Below are 21969 nucleotides of genomic sequence, written 5' to 3' on the forward strand. Positions count from 1 at the left end.
AACCTGCACGTGCCCCTGTCCCGTCTGCACGTGTTCTGCTGTGTACTTTGTGTTTTAATAAAGCTCCAGGCGTTATGAATTCAACCCGCCGTGAAAGGCAGACCATCTCGTGTGTGTGCCCTTCCTGGCAGCTGCGCTTGGTGCGGACGTCGTGGTTTGAGCCCACTAACAGAGCTGTCTATGGGGTCGTTGATCAGGAGAGCCATTTGGGATCTGCTGTTTAATCCATCCTCCCTGACAAAATCACCAAGAGTATTCTTCGTCAAAAGTGTACGGCGCACGCAGGGTTCACTGTCGGCCCCTGTAGCAGGGTGCACGCGCCAAACCTGCAGCTCCAATGCCTTCGGGCAGCTCTCGTCTCCAGACTTGCACAGCTCTGAAACATCAGAGGCGCCGTATGTGTCCCACTGCACGGCGGTATAGCGAACCCAGTGGGCCGTACAGTTGCGAAGGGCTGTGCATTCAGCACAGCACGTTTCCTTCGCTTTGACTCACTGGTTGAGGATGAACGTGGCTGTTGTCATAATGAGGGAAATTTGCCTCCTCAGCTCACGATTTTGACCCGTATGTGGAAGGTTTCGTTTTGTTCTCGCTTGTTACTTTCGGCCTCTGACCGCGCCGTCACTGGACATACATAAAGCTCCCTCTTTGCCCGATGTTCGCACTCTGCGTGTGCGCGCAAGGGGCGGGGGGAAGAAAGTAAAAAGAAAGCTCTGGTTGTGAGTTTTCAGTGCGCTATGTCAGATTAAAGATGAAAGACGGGCTAGTTGGTGCTTTTGATCGGGCTAGTTGTTGAAACATGGCTACCAGCGCTAAAAAACACAAGGTACAGCGAAAAGATACCGTCTAGCGTGTGTACCGTCGGTATCTTTTCGCTGTCCCTGGCGTTTTTTAGCGCTAGTACCATGTTTCAGCTATGTCAGAGCACCAAGGATAACATAGGCTTGCCTCAGCCCTGTTTTTTGCGTGCGCTAGTCACAAGTGAAAGGCATGTTTGCGGCAGTGGGAGGCGTGGTCACCCTTGTACCTCTCGAATATGGCAAGAAAAATTACACTGGAAAGAAAAATCTGGTAATGTTTGAGAAAAAAAAACACTTCGATTTGGTCTGAAACCTTGCTCCTTTCGCACTGTTGCAACCCAAACACCAGTCCACGAAAAGCCGCCTGCAGCGAAATACCATCTCGTTAGCGCATAAAATCGAAGAGGTTTTCCAAAGGCCTTGATAACTACAAGCCGGCCTGCTTATTTTTTCACGTCTCCTATTGCGGAAAACAAGAACTGGCAGTCCTCCTTTCCTATTATTGCATGTATGATTCCTCTTTGCGGCTACTAAAAACGATTTTTTCGGTATTGCACAGTTCGAAAACAATTGCGACTGATATTGCAACGTGCATCAATCTAGAACAGTTTATATTCGAGAAGCCGTAGTTATTCAGTCAGAGACAATTAAAATACATTAAAGAGGGTTCTCATGCTCTAAAGTGCGCAACCACAATGCCTGTAGTGCTCCACTGACGTTTAACCCCTAATTGGTCTCGCACGGCACTTACACAATCACTACATTACGAGGCGCAGCTCCGCACATACGCAGCCTGATGGAAACGAGCGCGAAGGTACACAGCACTCATTCTACACGACGGCAGCGGGAAGCTAAACTTCCGAACTCCGACCAGTTCGTAATTTACAAGCCTGCGATAATCTCTAATCGCTGTATTGAAATAGGAAGTAAAGCTAACGCTGAATTCTACAAAACTCACAAAAATAGCCACTTGATTTGCCAGGAACGAACAGCCGAGCCCTGCGAAACAGAATGCTGCCTCACCGCACGTATATTGAACCATACAGGGTGTTTCACCCAAGACTTTACAAAATTTTTTAAAATCAGTTTTTTCGGCAAAGCAAAGTCAGCGGTGTAGTACATCAGAATACAGCTAGGAAGCTGGTTAATTAATATAGAATAGTGAACTTTTTAACTGTTACTTTTAGGCTCCTTAATTACTCAGAGCCGTGCAGCCAACCGTAATTAATATTCATATCAGATTTTGCAATTCGGAAACGCGATTACCCTCGGCGCTGTGGTGCAACAAATTTTGGCTACATCCCGCCAAAATACATTTACTTTCGGGAAGTTCGCAGGCAAAGCAACCTATGCAGTTGTAGGGTCTGCTCGCGGGCAGGTCAAATCTCGCGCTGCTCACCGCGGGTAGCCTCGAACCCTTTCTCCCGAGTGGCGGGGCGGGGGGGAGCGAGGCTAGGAGGAAGCCTTCTTAAGGCGCCACCCCGAAGGCTGGCTCTCTCTCTTGGACCAGCCCTGCCAGAGGACCGCCTGACCCCGCTGCCCCGACGACGACCGACCCCCCTGCCATGTGAGAGAATAAACCGTTTGTACAAAGTCCTGCCTCGAGTGACTGCCTGTGCGTCCCCGCGCAGAGGAATTGCCCACAAATAATGGCGCCCAACGTGGGGCTTTAATTAACACCTTGTGGACGATTTCACTGCCGATTTTGGGAAGCACAGGCAGTCACTCGAGGCAGGACTTTGTACAAACGGTTTATTCTCTCACATGGCAGGGGGGTCGGTCGTCGTAGGGGCAGCGGGGTCAGGTGGTCCTCTGGCAGGGCTGGTCCAAGAGAGAGAGCCAGCCTTCGGGGTGGCGCCTTAAGAAGGCTTCCTCCTAGCCTCGCTCCCCCCCGCCCCGCCACTCGGGAGAAAGGGTTCGAGGCTACCCGCGGTGAGCGGCGCGAGATTTGACCTGCCCGCGAGCAGACCCTACACAGTACACGTAACTCGTTGAAATAGCCAAAATTTATTGAGCCACAGCGCCGAAGGTAACTGCGTTTTCTAAATTCTAAAAACTGATATGGATATAAATTACGGATGGCTACACGGCTCTCAATAATTAAGAAGCCTAACAGTAATATTTTAAAAGTTAACTATTCAATATAAGTTAACCAGCATTCTAGTTAGCACGCCTTAGCTGTATTCTGATGTACTAAGCCGCTGACAGTGCTCTTATAAATCAAAAAGCCTATATTCCCGCCGCGGTGGCTCAGTGGTTACGGCGCTCGGCTGCTGACCCGAAAGACGCGGGTTCGATCCCGGCCGCGGCGGCTGAATTTCTTGAAGGCGAAATTCTAGAGGCCCGTGTGCTGTGCGATGTCAGGGCACGTTAAAGAACCCCAGGTGGTCGAAATTTCCGGAGCCCTTCACTACGGCGTCTCTCATAGCCTCAGTCGCTTTGGGACGTTAAACTCCAATAAAACAAACCAAACCAAACCAAAAAGCCTATATTTTAAAACTGTGTAAAGTCTTAGGTGAAACACTGTGTATACTGCTGACAGAACTGAAATGGTACTGCAGTAACGTTCGTGTCAACGGGGGAAAAAAAACTCCTACTTCATGCTTTAAGAAATGTGTGACTGCGCTCGGTAGGTGTATACATACGTATGGGTTTCAGTGGGATTTGAAGTAGTTTCGACATACTCGAGGTAGGTAAAATGCAGGAGGACTGTGTTCGCCGCAGCCGTGCAGAAAGTGACTAGTTACGGGACATTCGCACGATCGGCTCCCGTTCAATCGCCTTTTTCGCTAAAAAAAAAAAGCAGTTAGCCTTGTGGGAAGTTTTACTCTTAGCTGTCACTAGTTGGGACAATATTGCTGTTTTCGTAACATTTTCATTTAGCCCGTCAATCGACAGAAAGGAAACCTCGATCGTGCTATTTTGTGACTATAGACCACGCGCCCATCCGCTCGTTATCAGAGCCGAACTCCTACACTGAACTACGTACAACGTCCTTCACATCCGGAGTTTGGGATGCGACGACTATCGCCACCTTTATTATTAGTCATAGAATACGTCATCGCAGCAATAGCAGCAGCACCTGTGCTGTTTTAAAGAATTTTGGTCGACCTTTCCTGGCAGATTTTCACATCCTTATGCCTATTTACGCACGCACATGAAATTTTTTCCTCCAGGAGACGACCACCAAACTTCTCCGTCAATATCAGTGAACGCTATAGACTGCACTGAGCAGTGTCAAATGAGCAAATGAGTACAGCCGCGGTGAAAGTGAACGTTGTACTTTACAGGGCAGTGAGACATTCCACATGGCGACATCAGAGCGTCATACGCAGAGAAAAGTCTGCTCCGGCGCCGGCAGTTTGTCTCGAGGGCGATCTCGAAAGGACCGGAATCGCGACAGGAAGGCGGGCTAATTGGCCTCGGGCGCCAGACAGGAAGAATGCGATCGTTGAATTGACAACAACATCCAGGCACGAGGGGATCGGGGCGCGACTGACGAGCACAGAACGATTGCAAGCATTGATTTATTGCGACGGTCACGCAATGCTATAGGTATGGTTTAAAACAAGGCAGCGCGCAGATGAGAAAGCGCTTGATTCGGTATTGTATACGTCGGTTGTGTGCCTAATTGATTCGTACCGAAAAAAGACGCAATTTTTTATTATTGTAGCTCAGAAACATTAATTTTTCCTCATGTCATCTGCAGCCACCGTCAACGCACATTAATGACAGCAGTCAGAAATCGTTATAGCGTTCTGATTAAACCTTTCAGTAACCTATACCGCTGCAGAAGCTATTGCACGGGGACACCGCTCGCTGCATCGGCCCCGTTCAGATGGGACGGGGTAACCTGTAAGCCAGTAAGACAGCGTTTGAAACGCGCACGGCTTAGGTGTACAGGATTGGGGAAATGTTTCAAATGAATTCTGTGCAACGCCGTGAATTGAACATATACCACGCAAGTTAGTAGCACCGCGACAAAGAGCGCTGTTTGAACTGGAGCAACGACGCAAACATGTTCCAATAACTTTGCTAGCTCCGTAAACACGCGCTCACGGTGCCGCCGATCATGACCGCAAGAGAGACAATCCCAGTGACAACGGTCGCGAACCGCAGCCTTCAGTGTTATGAATAACAAAATCAAACAATCCGACACCGGCGGGAAAGTTAGTGAGTTCAAACCGCTTGCGCAATGCCGAGCCAGTGCACGCGCGAACTCGCCGTGGGAACTGGGTTTCGCCTAGCGCGCGCGCCGTCGGGGCCCAGCCGGGAAGCATCGATTTCGCGTGCGGCCAGCTGGCGGGCCCGCCGTTCGCGTGACATGCCGCGGGCTCCGGGGGACCGAGCCGAGCAAGGCCGTGCGTCGCGGCAGAGCCGTGCCCGGCTCATCGCACTGACAGCACCTCCGAGCTGCGCGCCCTTTCGCTAAGCCTAGCGGCGCGAGCCAAAATCATCCCGCGGACGGTCAGCAGGAACACAACCCTGTGCGTCCTCCCCCACTCCCCCGGGGTGGTGCCTCCCCCAGCACCCCCCTTGCACCCTCGCAGTGGTGGACCCGAAGCGCGACGCCGCACGCGCGCGCGTGCTGCGTTTGAGTTGCCGCGGTGCTCGGCTTACCTGGAGGACCGCTGGTGCTGCGTGGCTTTTGCTCCTCCTGCTGGGCTCGGCGACTCCGGGGCCCGGCCTCAGTGCGAGGCCATGCTGCTTCAGAGCGTGGCCTGTGTGTTTGCAGCGAGTTGCGGGCGAGGGGGAAAATACGGGAAGCACCGGAGGGCGAGCGCCTGACCGCATCGATCGCGCACGCCACGCCGGCCGCGCCCTCTGCGCCCTTGCACGCCGGGGAACGCCGTTTTGCTGCGTGATCACGACCGCGCGCGCCAGCCAGCGCTGAGTCACGGGAAGACGCGCGGCAAAGCACGCCGGCTTTGAAGCAACGCAACGTGACGCTGCACTCCGGACGCTGTTCTCGGGGCCAGCGCGCAACTGCCACCCGTACAGGCGCGGCCATAAGTAAACGGAGCACGCTATTGCGTTCGAAGTGCAATCACGCTTCCTCCATTGGTAACGAAGAAGCGTTGTTTGTCTACAAGAAAGCCCACCAGCCTCCTCTACCAGCATGCGCGTACCACAGCTGGAAATTTCAATTAGGTGACGCTTGATTAATATTCGAAGACAGTTGCGTGCTCCGTTTACTTTTGTCCGCGCCTGTACATGTCTATACCAAGTTTACAGATACGCATGAGAAGCCAGCGCCAACACGCAGGAGGAAAGCTTTGCTCGATTCATTATTTTTGTAATAGCATAAAGACACAGGGAGTCGCTGGTATATGCATTTCTGTACGGCGCCTTCCGCAGCCTTCACAGTATTACCTATACCTTCTGTGTATTTTTTTTTATTATGAAACAATGTGTTCAATTAGAAGTCATTGTGACGTAGCACTGTTCGACTGTCACTGAATGGCCGATCCTTCATAACAGTATCCAACAATTAGCACTTCCACGGTCTTTCCCAGAAATGCCGGAACAAGATAGTGATAATTGTGTGGGCATGTGTTGGCGGCAGGAGCGGATAGAGACGCCTAGGTCGTTCTGCGCGAGGTATAGCTGAATGTCTCGTCTTGTGACCTGAATGAACAGAAAATTGGTCGTTTCTTATTTCTATTGGAACAAAGGCGCAGCATCTAATTGGTGCCGCGTTTTAATTAGCATTTCAATTAGTTCTGCGCGTAATTGGTGCAGAACTAATTGAAATGCTCCAGCACATCATGATACCGAATAACAATACACGGACGCTGTTCCAGTCGTCATTGCATCCGCTACCCGCGTACAGATATGACGGAGAAATGTGGGTCAGAGCGCAAGCTGTGAAATATGCTCGCACTCTCTCCGCTTATTTTCCGTGAACTGTCAATATTTTGCTCCCTTTGATCCTGAAAGGTCCTCAATGTAGGACTGAAAGTGGGTTTGATGCAGGCAGCGAAAGAATGGCTCGCTAAGGAATGGCGCGTGTGCGTGCGTGTGCGCGGGCGTGCTTGTGTGTGCTGTTCATAGTCGCGTGACCTAGTTTGCAGTATTGTTTTCGTTCTTCAATGTTAATTAGTTAAGCCTAATTATCTATATTTTTCATTATCTGCTTGAGGAACAAAGTTTCAGTACAAAAGTTGTAGACTGTCTCGAAAAACAGCTAGCAGCGCTGTTTCCATCAAGGTACAATTTTCGTAGCTTTATTTATTGGCCTTCAAACAAAGCTATCACGTGATCAGCTGCTTGCTCACACCTCTGCGCCAGTGTGCACACAAAGGCACATCGGGGACACCAGTCCAGAAGAAAGCGGATTTTGTTCTCTGAGACGCGCATCGGGACGTTGAAATGGAACAGTTGTCATGTGGGAGTTTTTATTGAGCGAGTTATGGTTAAAGGCTGGTAAAAAAAAAAACAGCGCAATGGTGCAAACGTTTCAGTCAGTCGTTTTTCAAAGCGAACTACAACTTTTGTATTGGAACTTTGTTGCTCAAGCCAATAATTTAAATGCTAGGTGATTAGACGTAACTAATTAATTAGCTTTGAAGATCGAAAAATACTGCAGACAAGGCCACGCGACTCTGAACAACCCTCAATTGGTTTCACTGGGCTAGGACGCTCCGCGTTTTTAAAAGCATGGTTACATTTAGCTGGAACACCTGGAGCGCGCGATCACGCACGCACTCACGCACACACGCACACACGCACGCACGCGCACGCACGCACGCGCGCACGCACACACACGCACACGCACGCACGCACGCGCGCGCGCACGCACACACACACACACACACACACACACACGCACACACACAGTGTTTCACTTAATATGCTCCGTAATTTTTTAAAAAAAACAGGCTTTTCGAGTTAGACGAGCGCTCTTTTCAGGATGCATTATCAGCGGGGTCGCGCATCAAAATACAGCTAAGTCGTGCTAACTAGTAGGATATTAGTAGCCCACCACGAGTGATATCCATAACAGTTCTTTAGAATTTCGGAAACGCAGTTACATGCCGCGTTTTGGCTACATGCCGCCAAAATACAAGTCATTTCGAGAGGCTTGCAGGCGAAGCAGCCCCTCCAGAGCATGTAACTCGTCGAAATAGCCAAGGTTTGTTCGGCCACAGTGCTGACAGTGACAGCGTTTTCGAAATTCTATAAACAGATATGGATATTACTTACGTTGGGCTATACGCCTCTCAATAAATAAAGAGACTAACGCTAATAGTTAAAAAGCTAACTACTCTATATTAGTTAACCAGCCTACTGTTAGCAAGTCATAGCTGTATTCTCATGTTCTACACTGATAACAATGCTATGCCGAAACAAACGCTCTTCTAACTCAAAAATCATATTTTAGAAACTGCGGAACATCTCAGGGGAAACACCCGCTTCTCTGATCGCTGCTGTAAATACCAGCAGACGTGATCATGGCTCAAAGCCAATCTTATTTGTAAGAACTGTGGCTGCATGGTTTCCAGGACTATGAAAGTAAATTCCTCAGAGAAGCCCTCGCTTAGTTATCGCTCAGCCCATTCAAAATTAGTTAAATGTGAAATAGCCGTTGCATGTTTGGGGTCGGCACTTTCAAAATCCTCTGTGCATGTAATGGAAAATAGTTTTCGTCAGCAAGTTCAGAGATTAAAATCGGCGGCTTTTCCGGAAGAGGTAATCTTTCCTGCATGCAATAAAATCTCGAAGGAACTTGTCTTTCAAGGATTGCCATCCATCAGAGTAGTCTGGTAGGAAGAGGCATGCGGTTATCCCATACGTTCGTCAGTTTTCCCATAGATTAAAGAATGTAGACACCAGATATGGTATTCAAGTGTTGTTCTCAGCCCCGAAAAAACTTGGGAAAATATGTGCCATACTCGATAGGAGAGCAATGACTAAAAAAAGCAAAAAAAAAGCCGGTAGTAGAGTCTGCAAGATAAGTCACCAGATTAAGTTCATGCCATGTGCTGAAGAGGTAGAGCATGACGTTGAATTTTCTTGCGGTAAGAGATATATCGGGCAGACCGGAAATTGTGTAAACATCCGTCTACGTCAGCCTAATACATCGTTAAAAGGTTCCCCGTCATCTGACCTTGCCCTACATTACAGTAATCGCCCCTTGAATAATATCCCTGATTCCCCTGATAAGATATTGTGCGCACCTCTTTTCAAAGGAACCAAAGTTATTTGCAGGCATCGATAAATTAGTAAAACTGACATTCGAGCGAGTTGGTACAGCATTTTGAAAAATTTCCAGCGCACACAGGACAGGGACAAAGAAGAGAAAAGAAAAGAGAAAAAAAAATCGATAAATTAACAAGAGAAATATGTGCGGCCTATTACATCCACGTGAATGGTGACACGTGCGTAAGCACGTCTTCGGTGATCCTTCATGACTGTGAGATTAAATATCTTGATTCTCATGATTAGAAGTGTTTAGAGGGGCGCATGCGTCCTAGCTGGCTGTGTTGGAGAGTATTAATACCTGTGTTTTTTCAATGAACCTTCAGTTGTCAGACTCGTCGCGGCGCTGTTTTTAGTTCTTCTGTGATGCACCAACTCGCTCAGTTTTCGTTTCTTATGCCGTTTGTCAAGTGTGAAACCGGTGTCGTTTCCGAAAATCCACGGACTTGCCAGGAAGTTATACTTTCTGAGAACGGCACACTTCACAAACGACGGTCAGGCGAGCCGGTGCATCGTGACCGACTCAGGGAGTACCAGCCTTCAAAAAAAGCAAAATAGGGCTTCATGAATACCTCTTTGCGGTGCTATGTACCAAAAAGAGAAATGTAGTGGTGTGCGCCATCCATACTGGTGAGACGCTGTGAAACGAAACGAACGCCGAAGCGGCGATCAGGTACAACGTGAGCTCTCTGGGATGATTTTTTTTTTTTAATCCTGCCTCTTTGGCTGGAGACCGGTTGCAAGTGGCGGGCAGGACGCCTTCCATTCTCCTTTACGCCCCTCCACAATTCCCCCCCCCCCCCCCGCCCTCCTGTGAACAAGCCCTTGTTGAAGTAATAGTGAATCATTGGTATGTCACTAAGGCGGAGAGCTAACCTGTAAGTGAACCATCGATTGTGCTATATTAGAGATGAACTTTTTTTTTAAATTAGTGTAAGGCACATCGTTTTCATTATCGTCGGAGTACAAAAATACGTTTTTTAACCGAAACATTTTTTTTTTTCTTTTTTGGCTATCCGGATCATTTGCGGCGGGCGTTCGCTTGCAGCAGTAAGTAGTGCGAGAAGCTAGCAAAATCAACAAGTGTTTTACGGTGTCTAAACGCCTATTAAAAGCGTCCTTTTCCCTTCTTCAAGGATATTGATCTGTTTCGTGCTAATAAAGAGGGAAGTTTTGTTATATTAGCTCCTGGATCATGTCGCGATGAAACCGTTTCGGGCGGTCATGAAAAAAGTAGCCTCGAGGATAGTGGTCTCGTCCGAAGTAAACTATAAGGTGCCGTCCCTGTGCAATAGGCTGACCCTGAAGAATCGAGTGACGTTTGCCGTAAATGCAAGCGTACCAGCTTTGAAGCCATTTTTACCTGCATGACACAATGAGGCTATGCCATTAGTGGGCATCGTCACGTGGCAGCGACATCGGATTAGCGGCTTCCTCCAAAGGCACTTGAAGTTGGTGGTGGAAGATTCATTTAGTTGCATGAACTCGTTGTTCCGTCCTTGTGAGGAAATCTGAACGTCTCGCGTTCTCGTTGATGTAAAGCATTTATACCCCTCTATAGCCAAGAAATATTTGTTTTTACTGACTGATATTTCATTTATGGAAACTCTACGCTTTCGATAACTTGTGTGGCTTTATTTCGGAATATTTTATGATACGGTTTACGTTTTGTCTTGACTATACACCTTTGCATGGTACGATTTTTTGTTATTGTTGTTCACCGTGTATATTTGTATTAGACCACTGCGTTCTCCCTGTACTCTGTGATATCTTTTTTGTCAGCATTGATCTTGATGTGGTGCGTGGTTTAGACGACTAGAAAATGCTGTTTAGCCATGTGAATGACCATTTGGTTGCTCTGGAAGATCGATTTTACCCCAACACAGTGGCAGAAGTATTATATACCTTTGGATGATATGGAACATTTTTTTCTCCTTCCCCCTTGAAATCCCCTTGTCGCCTAATCATAATAGTCAGTGTCTGTGCTGCTGCCTTTCTTGTGCGTGCTTCTTTCGCGCAGCCTTTATAAAATTCGAAATACCAACATGCACATCGACTTCGACACGCAGACTCGGTCCGCTCAGCAATTCGCCGCGCCCGATCAGTGGTGACAATTCGCGCCGTGTATTTTCATAAGCTGTAGTTTCTGCCACTCGCCAAGCGCCAGCTCCAACTCGAGTCTCGCTGCGCGCGTGTCATGCCGGAGTCGTCGGCAATAACACTGGCTGCGAGCGCCCCGCTGGGAATCGGCACATGTCGTCATCTCCGTTCCAGACGCGTCTTTTGTAACCGCGGGCGGACTCGTCGAACCGATGATTCCCCCGGACGTCCCGTAGGTAAATGGAGGAAAAATCGAAAAGTAGCGACTGAAAAATGCACAAGGGAGGCGCAGTCCGCATTTCCACCCGCGTAAATGGGATGCAGCTATTCAGTCCCTGCAATCGTCGCCGACCGAGTCGATCACTCCGCAACACGGCGAATAGAGAAAACCCCATTGTGACCACGCTGACCGACCTCGAGCGGAATGTTATTTCGGCCCGAATGTTATGCGACTTCGATCGGACACAACCGTCGGCGACGTGATGGGTGGCACAAAAGAAACTCGCGCACTATTGCGGCCTTGAAAATGCAACGGGACAGAGCTTGTTGTTGCGTCCGTTCCAAGGTCGAAATCTCTTACAAAACGCCGTCCTTTTCGCGGCCACTAAAAAAAAAAAGAAACAGAGAGAAAGCAGAAAGAAATAATCCTCAGACAGCGAGGCTGCAGCAAACGAGATCACGCAAGAAAATAGGTTTTCGTCATGCAAATCCGGTCGTACTGCAGCTGGTGCGGGGAATGAAGCGGAGAGAGAGAGAGAGCCCCGTGCAAGGGACGCCTCCGCCGCTGATTTCTTTTTGATTCGATTCCGCCGCACCAGTGGGCGCACGCTTGCCCCATCTGAAACGCTAATGCCGCCAATGTGCCGCGGCGCTGCAGATGAGAAATCTCGCGATGGGGCGAAGCGCGCCTCCACACACGCCCCTCGTTCGCTGCGAAGAAGCGGCTCGCCGCGTTAGGCGTAATCTGGGACTCCTTCCGCGCGCCGCCCGCGACGCTAGATGGCCGCGCAGCGCCGCACTTCATAATGCACGAAGTGGTGCGACTCGAGCTCCTTTTGTCCTCGAGGTGGCTCATTTTCAGAAACGGACTTCCTTGCGCGCGACGTTATGCAGAGACCAGACTTTAGAATCTTGAGAGAGGGCCTGAGCGAGCAATGACGACCGTCTCAGCCTCGTCAGTGTACTGAGCAGTTTCTCTCCGAAGCCTCGCCTTCACTGACGGTGTTGTTTTTTTTGTGTCGCTCAGCGTCTTAAGCCAAGAGTCCAATTCCAGATTTCTTCATGATACGCGCGTTGACAACGCACCCGTCACGACAACTCAACGACGTATCTTCGTAATTATGAGAGAAGCACGTGATCGGACCGAAAAGGCAAAGAAAATGGCGCGGCGCACAACCCAATTCCCATCGCGAAGAACACGCCGCTGTCGACAAAGCCGGCGCCAATCGCCCGCAGACACATTCGTGGGCGGGCGCGGTATAGAAAAGCGAGGGCCAGCAAAGTAGCAGCGTACATGCCACCGCTAGCCAGGATTAATGCACACCCCAAGCCTGGTTTCCCCAACGCAGCGCGAAAGAGGCAATTCTGCCGGGCGGCCGCGAAGCCCCGGGTCTCAAGTCCTTAACGTGTCCGAAATCTCAGTCATTGGGGATCCCGCAAGGATCAACGCTCCATTCAGGCAGGCTTATTCCTTGTGTTTTCTTTCTGCCTAGCTTTCTAAAGGATGGCCTGGCAACCACGCCTCTTTAACCTTTCGCTCTTTTGTCACTTTCAACGTGGTATGTCTCTCCTCTCTAATGTCTTCATTTGTTCGGTTTTGTTCCGTCGTCAGTACTTCCGCGTTTTCCCGCTTTTAGGGTCGCGTCTTTGCAGAGGCAAAGACCACAGCTCAGGAAGCAGAAAACAAATTACATGTAAACTGTTTGATATTCAGGGTGCTTTTTGTTCTTTAGCTACACTAAATTTTCATACTAAGACGGCTCTCGTTACCAAGTTTTTTTTTTTTTTTTTTTGCAGTTAGCTTGCAGTGCGTGGGGCCCACTTGAAACACGGGTGCTCGTACGCTGGGGAGGCTAATAAACAAATATATTTTTATTATTGACTTTGCAGCGCATGTTTCAATAAAGAAATTCAAGGGCAGCTCCGTATGCACCAACTGCACGGTGAAATGGAAGGAAGATTCCATAAGCCAAATTATTTCACCCCCCCTCGTCTTCCAACCGAAACCGGTCGGCGACGGTGATGTCTCCGCCTTATTAGGATCGGGTGAGCGTGGTCGGGCCGGAGAAGGGACGAGGAAGGTGGGAGACGGGGTTACGAGTAAGGAAACGAAGAAAACTTTATACAGGCTATTTACATGATTACAGGAGAGCAACTGAGAGGGACTCTCAGTGGATGAGGACTGCTTCGCTAGCGGGAGAGCACACACTGGAGTCCTCAAAACAACACCCCGTTAAATAGCGCACAGATTCCCCAGATCCCTGTCTGGGGAAATAGTTCGAAGAATGACGTCCAATAGCATGAGCAGACGTGGACTCCGGAGGTACCACCCACGGCTGGGGCGGCGTCGGGCTGTGGGGTCTCTCGCAGCCCGGTTGATGGGAGAGGGTAGAGGCTCAGTAATCAAACACTGCTGTCTTTCACTAAGCACACCACCGCTCTGTTCGTTGACCCGAGGGTCGACTCGGCCACGGAACGCCGCCATCGTCGCCGCATCTTCGGCCTTCGGCGGTCTTTGACTTTCGCCGCTGCGACCATGGTCCCACGGTCACGGAAGGTCGCTGCCTTAATCCACTTAGGCAGGAGGGGAGGCATCACAGGTCCTACAGCACCCCTCTTTGAGCTTCGCCGCTACCGCCATGTTCCCACGGTCCTCGAAGTTCGCTGCCTTAATCCACAAGGCAGGGGGGGGGGGGGGGGGGGGGGCATCCCAAACCCAACAGCACCCCCGCCACCAGACAATGCTTCCGGAAGATGAGCCGCTCCTACGCAGCTCGGCTGACAGGACGTGCAAGAGGGGGCTCTCGTTTTCTCCAGGCCTCTCTTCATCGGCTGTCGATGTCCGGCTCTCGGAATTTCTCTGGAAGGCGAGTCAAACGGAACCACAAACGCCAAGCCACACACAGCAAAAGCAAGTGCCGTCTGTTGCCCACTCGCCCCGCCAGACCAAAACAAAAGAAAACTGATTAATCAGACTTCCCTCTAAGTAAAATCTTAAATGAAACAAAATTTTCCTGAACGAACACGAAGTGCGTAGCCAGTGCACGGTTCAAGTGTTCGGACCTCTTCAAAGTGTTGTCATAATGCATGACACTTCAAGAAACAGAGGGAACATTAGAATGGGTTTAGAATCGGTCGGACAAATTGAAACGATTCTCGATGTCACCCGGGCAGGGAGGAATCAACCGAGAGGGAAGACAGAGGCTTTAATTTTGCCCCAAGCTACTTGCTATTCTTAAGTACGACAATTTCCCATGTCTTCTTCCTTTCGTTCTGCATGGCAGCAGACACGACATAAATGCGCGAAACTTGCACAACAAACTTGCAGAAGTGGCATACTGCACAACTTCATACGGCTACACAAAGTAGTACCTCTAAGAGCTCACACGAGCTACGCTAAAATGTCCAAGAGCGGCTTCGCTCGCGCCTCTGCGTCAGCGGACACTAGCGTGTAACAAATGCTGCAGATAACCCTACTGCAAAGCTAAATTCGGCTGAAAAGGTAGCCTCTCTGGGAGCTCATGCCAGCTACCTAAGCTACAATGGTTAAGGATGGCCTCGTTCGTGCTTCTATGTCAGCGGACACTAGCACACAACAAATACGGTGGGTAAACTTTACGTGCCAGACCCACAAAACAAACCTAACCAGGTTAAATCTCGAAGTAATCTCCTAGCGCCCACGCGAGGGACTGCGCCACATTCGTCCATGAATTACTTCGCTGTACCTTCGTGCCTCAGCGGGCACTCTCACATTTCGCAGCGCAGCTAAACTTATATACAAATGCCTGCTGCACGGCAATTCGCATCAAACCTCAATTGAGTGATGCCGTCAAATAACAAAACATAGATAATAGCGCGGGTGAGATTACAGCTTACAAAGGAAATCGTTCGCGCTACACTGAACTGCGCTACACAAAGGTTACGTAAAATACAAGCGTCGTCAAAGTTACATTACAATGAAAGTAACAAAAAATGCAAAATTCACTCAGGTACAAAAGCTCAAAAGTTGGTTTGCTTTCATTTTTCTTTTTACAGTTGACTAAATGAAAAAGCAAACAGTAAATACATGGAGCACTTAGCCCCCGGGAATGCGCCTAGACACGGTCATCTGATTCAAGGAATCCACTGGTCCCTATTCTTCAGACGCGCCCTGCGGGGTCGCGGTCGGACGGCAGGGCTACCAGTTAAGGTTTCCAAAAACATGTGGGGCTGATTAGTTCCGCCTGTGCTAGAGCGGCGCTTCCCTTTCTCTTGGTTCCCTGCATGCTCCGTCCCCCTCCGACCCGCGGGTCCTCTGTGGCGCTCTTTTGTGCGGCGTCCGTGCACCCTTCTCCCTAGCACGCCGCCCGCGTCACATGCCTTGTAATCCCCTCTGCGGTCTCTCGATGGAGCAGGTGGTTTACATCTAGAGGGCGCATTATCAGTCGCGTGGGTTTTTCTGCAACGCTTGCGAACTTTTGCGCGCCGCGGTGGCAATTTCGAGGAATTACGCGGAGTCCTCCAATGCAGAAGCTTGACTCGCGCTTTTTGCCTTCTCGCAGACGGATTAGCTGCCTTCACGCGTAGCCGTCTTCCGGAAACCTCGCCTGTTGACTTTCGCTGCCTGTCAACAGTTCTCGCGTGGCCAACAGGTGCTAAGCTGCCGGCCCTCGCCTTAGTCGAGCCATCAATTTTCAGAGGCTGATCGGTTTCGCCATCTTTCTCTCGCAGCAAAGCCACTTGTGCCTCTCTCACAGTGCCAGGCGACGGCTCACCTGCACAATCGCTCGCTCCCGTGACCTCTGCTGAACACGATGGCTCACTATCCTGCGGTCTATATTTTGGCGCTGTGTTCTCACCTTTCCGGGTTGCATGGGCGATCACTGCGGCATCGCGCATTTTGGCCAACGCGTCGCTCTGGCTTGGAGCGCCAGAGTCGCTGTCAGGTGACTCACAGTCACGCTCTGTGCCGCAGGTTATCGTCTCAATTTCCTGCCTCCTACTGTTCGCCGGCTGCACCAGCGGAGGTCCCTCTCTAGTTTCGTCATTGAGCGGACTCAAAACCTCACTGCCGACTTTCTGGCACGGAGCCTCTACCTTTAAATCGAAAGATTCTGCCGGAGTTTCTGCTGAACTGGCAGTTCTTTCTACACTTGCAGCTGCCCTGTCACTGCTCTTCTGAGCAACTATTTTGTGCGCAGCTGACCAAGCGGGGTTCGTTGGCTGGTCGCTGACGCACTGATGGGAGCGCTGCCCGCTGCCATCACTACAATCTGAGTCGGCCTCTAAACGAATGCCGAAGAAGCGAAAGAGGGCACTTTTTGCTTTACCGTAGTCGTCGGCATCCTCATCGGACAGCCGCGCTAATACGGCGCCGACGTCACCAGGGAGAACGGCCACCAACATCATCGACCATTCGCCCTGATCGAGCTCCTCTTCCGTACAGATCCGCTCAAAATTCTCGAGAAAAGCTCTGAAGCTCTCGCCTCTGCGGTAACTCCTCAGACGATCTCGGGCCCTTCGCCATCTGAGAAATTGAGTCTTACGCACTAACTCCTGCTGCTCTCGTTTACGCAGTTCGTCGAGCTCAGCGCGTCTCTTACGACACTGCTCCTGCCACTCTCTTTCTTGCTTCTCTCGGAGCCTTCGTCTTTCCTGCTGCTGAAGCAGTTCTCTCTGCTCTTTCTCCTCGCGGAGTTTTCGCTTCTCCTGCGCCTCTCGCTTCTCTCTCTCCTGGAGAAGCCTCCGCGTTTCTTGCTCCGCTTTTCGTTCAACAATCGTCTCCCACGTCTCGTCTGCCTCCTCGACTGTCACCTCCTCCGCCCGCATCACATCCAAAATCGCCTCTCTCGTTTTAGTGGGGTCTACTGATATGCCCAGTTCTTCCAAAATTTCAAGGAGGTCCTCTACCTGGAACTTCTCCATCGCGGAACGCACCTCGTGCCGCTAATCCCCGCTAAAACACAAAAGCCTCAGCTTGAAGCGAATAAAACACAAAACTGCCAAATTTTCATTCCCCAGAAATCCAAAATCCCACTACTAACATCTGCCTGTGCTAGTGCGGTCTGGCGAAACTAATGGCAAACATCGGGCACTCACCCTGCCGAGATACAGCTGACGCCGTCAGTCCCGTAGCTGCCGGGGTCCGTTGGAGCCGGTGACCTGACGCGTCCATCTCTCGGTCTTCGGAAGCGTAGCTGATGCAGTCAATCACGTAGCTGCCGGGGTCCGTTGGAGCCGGTGAGTTGACTTGGGCATCTCGAGCAATTCTTCGGACGTAGCTTCCATCCCACCGCTGGCAACCAGTTATTAGGATCGGGTGAGCGTGGTCGGGCCGGAGAAGGGACGAGGAAGGTGGGAGACGGGGTTACGAGTAAGGAAACGAAGAAAACTTTATACAGGCTATTTACATGATTACAGGAGAGCAACTGAGAGGGACTCTCAGTGGATGAGGACTGCTTCGCTAGCGGGAGAGCACACACTGGAGTCCTCAAAACAACACCCCGTTAAATAGCGCACAGATTCCCCAGATCCCTGTCTGGGGAAATAGTTCGAAGAATGACGTCCAATAGCATGAGCAGACGTGGACTCCGGAGGTACCACCCACGGCTGGGGCGGCGTCGGGCTGTGGGGTCTCTCGCAGCCCGGTTGATGGGAGAGGGTAGAGGCTCAGTAATCAAACACTGCTGTCTTTCACTAAGCACACCACCGCTCTGTTCGTTGACCCGAGGGTCGACTCGGCCACGGAACGCCGCCATCGTCGCCGCATCTTCGGCCTTCGGCGGTCTTTGACTTTCGCCGCTGCGACCATGGTCCCACGGTCACGGAAGGTCGCTGCCTTAATCCACTTAGGCAGGAGGGGAGGCATCACAGGTCCTACAGCACCCCTCTTTGAGCTTCGCCGCTACCGCCATGTTCCCACGGTCCTCGAAGTTCGCTGCCTTAATCCACAAGGCAGGGGGGGGGGGGGGGGGGGGGGGGGGGGGCATCCCAAACCCAACAGCCTTCACATGGTTACGCAGCATGCCGACACCCGTGATGCCGCCTAGATAAAGAAGAACAGTGGTCCAGTGACGAAAACAGAGTGGTCGGGGGAAATCAAGCCGCGTCTAGGGAACGACGTAGCGGGCCAGTATTAGTCATGGTGTGGGCTGTGCTGTTTCTGCATGCATGCTGTCGTATTCAGTGCTTCTTTGTTTTTTTAATGCGGAAACCGTCGTCCGCCACAACTGTGCTTATTACCATCAATAAATGATTGTCCATTGCATCTTTGGGACGATCTGTTTGGAAATTTAGCATTAGCATGCGACGAAGCGCTTCCACCGGTTGTATCGCTCATTGTTCAGAACTGCGGATACTATTTTGTATTATGATTATATAGGTCGACGGTTTGTATTGCGAATAGAACGCTGCGAGTGGCGTGGCTGGCGCGGAGAACCTGTCTCGTGCGACACAATTCACAGTATCAGACGGAGCGGAGCGTGGTGCGACTGCCTCACCAATCGGGGGATCGAGGGACGCAGCGCGTGGGTGGCGCGTGGGGGCGTTTCAGAGCAGCCTCCGCAGCCTCATGCAGCGCCATGTTTCTAATTGCGTAATCGGTGGTCGGACGGTGGCGCACTACGGCGCGTACCATTCTGGCGTCATCTGAGCGAGCGGCGCGCCCGCGCGGCACGCACGTGTTTTTGTTTATGTTTGGCGACCGGTTACGGCGAGGGACGCCGCTCAACCCATCTACACGCCGGCGCCCGCCGGCTTCGGCTGGCGTTGACCGCCTAAATGACAGGTGTTCGAAAGCAAGTTTATGGACGAATTACCGAGCTGCTAATTGCGTTACGTACATTCCCCGTCAACTTACCTTCATTGATTGTAGTTCTCGCAGCTTCGAAACCAACGATATTTTTCAACCATGCGACTATATGCAACAGCGTACGACGTGTTTGCCCCCTCGCCCTGCTAGATATTCGCGCCGCGTGTTGCGTTCTGATATGCGAAACCCGTGAGTATATTCTTTTTGTGTGTGTGTGAGAAACACGTGCATAAAATTCGTCGCTGCGAATTGATACTTGGTAAGGTTAATTCATAACTGATACGTGGTAATTGATACATGGTTGAATTGGTAATGTTAAGCAGTCAGAAGTTTGTTTTCAATCTGCAGGGCTGCCGGGTACTGCTCTCTGACCTTTTGTGCGCTTGCGTTCTACGCGTCCTTCGCAATGTGGATATCTGCAAAAACGGCATGCTCAGCAGTAATGACGAAAACGCTTTTCGATGTTAATAGCCGAATTAGTGCTTCCTGTGAAACAGGGCTGATCATTACCGTGTTGGTCCTGAAAAATGCTTCCACCTACCTTCTAACGACGCATCTGGTTAGTTGTACAACCTTTGATGTAAGCGTCTTTTTTGAGCAGGGGTTTACCTTCTGTATCGTTAAGAAATGCGGCAGGACGTTGTTAATTTAATCAGTTATGTGCCATGTCGCTGCGTTGCGTTTAAAAAATTAGACATGCAGGACTGATTCTTAACTTCGGATTTTGCTGTGAGGAGATCCGAAAGTAGTACTTAGTGAACACAGATGATTGAACGAGTTGGTGTGACAACTTTATAGCAGCCCGGAAGACGCAGGTTGCACGTAAAAGGAGGGCGAATACTTACTGCAGCAGTTTAGTGAGAACAGCTGCTTGATGTTACAGAAAATAAGGACTGTGAAAGATACAGAGCTTTCCGATTACACTTGTGTGCGCTTGTGTCCAGAAACATGAGCTTGCTTATTTTATTGCAAGAGACGCAGTGCTCATGTAGTACATTTTCTCAGCGAATCTGCGTTAGAGCGCCATATATCTCTATTTAGAACCAAGAAAATACTTTGTACTTCCACTCCTGTTTGTCTTGTTGGGAATATTGTGCGAATGTCATGCGTATGTGCAGTTCTTGGTCGGTTTTTGGTGGCTCATGTTCCCTTTTTTTTTTCCTTTTTGTTTGTAAGATGAAGGCGTTAAATTCTGCGAGTCGTGGTTCGAATAAACTGCCAGCTTTAAGTCAGCGCCGTGTTGCATCCTATGTTGTCCCTCTTTTGTTCGTGTCCCGCTGCAACCTTTCGCCACAAAGAATGTTTTCACTTGGGGGCCTTCGGAATAATTCGACTGATGGGGGGGGGGGGGGGGGGAGCAACTGCTTGACATTATTTGTTGTTCAGCCGCTTCGTTTTGTTCGAAGAGTAGGAAAAAAATCTGCGCCGGAGGAAATTTTTATCAATAGCGACAGTAGCTGGCGTCTGGGCGAACCAGCAGCTACGTTCTTGCTCCGCATCTCGCGGGAAAACGGGCACGGCTGCATTTTTTTATTATTATTGTGAGCCACGAGAAGTATCCCTGAAAGTAAGGGCCTGCTTTATTTCCAACGTCAAGATGAAATAAATGGTTGTTAATTATGAGACGCGATAACCATCCGCGGAAGTAATCGTTTGAAAGTTCGGCTCACGTTCGAGCCGGAAGGGAGGCGCCGTTCACCTCTGTGACGTTGGTCGCGAGGAGAGGAGGAAACTTTCAGGCATTGTCTATATACACGGCACTGGATGCGGACGTCATCGCCGGCGCTATCACCCTGTGTTCTCTTCACTTCTTTCGGGGGCAGCTTTTAGTCTTGGCGTTCGCTGTCAGCCTTCTTAACACAAAAAACGGCCCAGCATTTCCTCTATTCTCCCTCCCCTACCGGGGCACTCCACAAGGCGCCGTTCCCTCACCCCTCCTATTTAATGCAATCCTAGCCTCTCTGGCCAAACAACTATACCAACATATCTGAGCTCCACACGGCAGTATACGCCGACGACATCGCCTCATGGACGATTAGAGGCTCCATGGGAGAGGCGCAAGAAACTTTACAATTGGCATTTGATATCATCACCTCGAGCTCGACCAATATGGGCCTTAAGCGCCCCCCGCTAAAATCGGAACTGTTCAAGATCAGACCACTTTCCCGGGATCCAAGAATACACCTCTGAATGTACGATGACCATACACTGTTATAAAGAAAACACCCAAAAGGGAGTCAATGGCTTGTCCTCTAACGCACACCCAAAAGGAGGTTTTTTTTACTCCATATGTATGGCGTTTTTTATTTACTCCCTTATATAAGGGAGTTATTTTGGAGTATAAGGGAGTAAATTTTTCACTACCCACAGAAATGGAGCCCAAAAATGGCGTCATGTTTATTTATCCTCATTCAGCCTCATTCTTTCAGCAGTGACAGCGGCGGAAACGGGCAGTAGCTCTGCGGGCTCTGCGAAACTGCGCTGCCCTAATGTAACTCCGCGTCACGCATTCTATTCGCCGCCTGCAAGCCCAGCGGCGGCGTAGGCGGCAGGAGTCGTTTGCTTGTCCTCTCCTTTCGCTGTACGAGCTCGTTTTGTTGGCCGTGTTTGTAGATAAAGGGATGTAACATTATAATCAATAGTTCAAAACTGAGAAGGAGTCCCTGGGTAGTCTTCACGGTCATGCACCATGCTATATTTGACTAAAAACCAGAGCAGAAAAGTTGAAAACACCCCTGATGGTAGCTTGGAATGGCAGTGTTTGCTTTCATATTCACTTCATTAAGGCTTGGCTTTTCAATATGACTGAGGAAAAATGTAGCCTCATGAGCTCAATCAAGATCTCAGCGTTGACACTAT

General features: G+C 50.2%; 1 protein-coding gene across 6 annotated transcripts in view; it reads right to left on the minus strand.

Annotated features, from left to right (window-relative positions):
• The window catches only part of LOC149349661 (uncharacterized), a 512421-nt gene that overhangs the window by 462821 nt on the left and 27631 nt on the right, over positions 1–21969 (minus strand). Inside the window, exons 1-2 of one of the 6 annotated variants that reach the window (XM_089578699.1) lie at positions 5724–6879; positions 5421–5690 (exon numbers count right to left, since the gene is read on the minus strand). The exons of the other annotated variants lie outside the window; for them this stretch is intronic. Of the exons in view, the coding sequence (XP_089434825.1) occupies positions 5421–5690; positions 5724–5921 (468 nt within the window). The 5' untranslated portion in view covers positions 5922–6879. Of the gene's footprint in view, positions 1–5420; positions 5691–5723; positions 6880–21969 lie in introns of those variants that run through there. 6 annotated transcript variants of the gene reach the window in all.

This window comes from Amblyomma mixtum, chromosome 3 (assembly GCF_055824585.1).
Source record: "Amblyomma mixtum isolate Tamu chromosome 3, ASM5582458v1, whole genome shotgun sequence".
NCBI lineage: Eukaryota > Metazoa > Arthropoda > Arachnida > Ixodida > Ixodidae > Amblyomma > Amblyomma mixtum.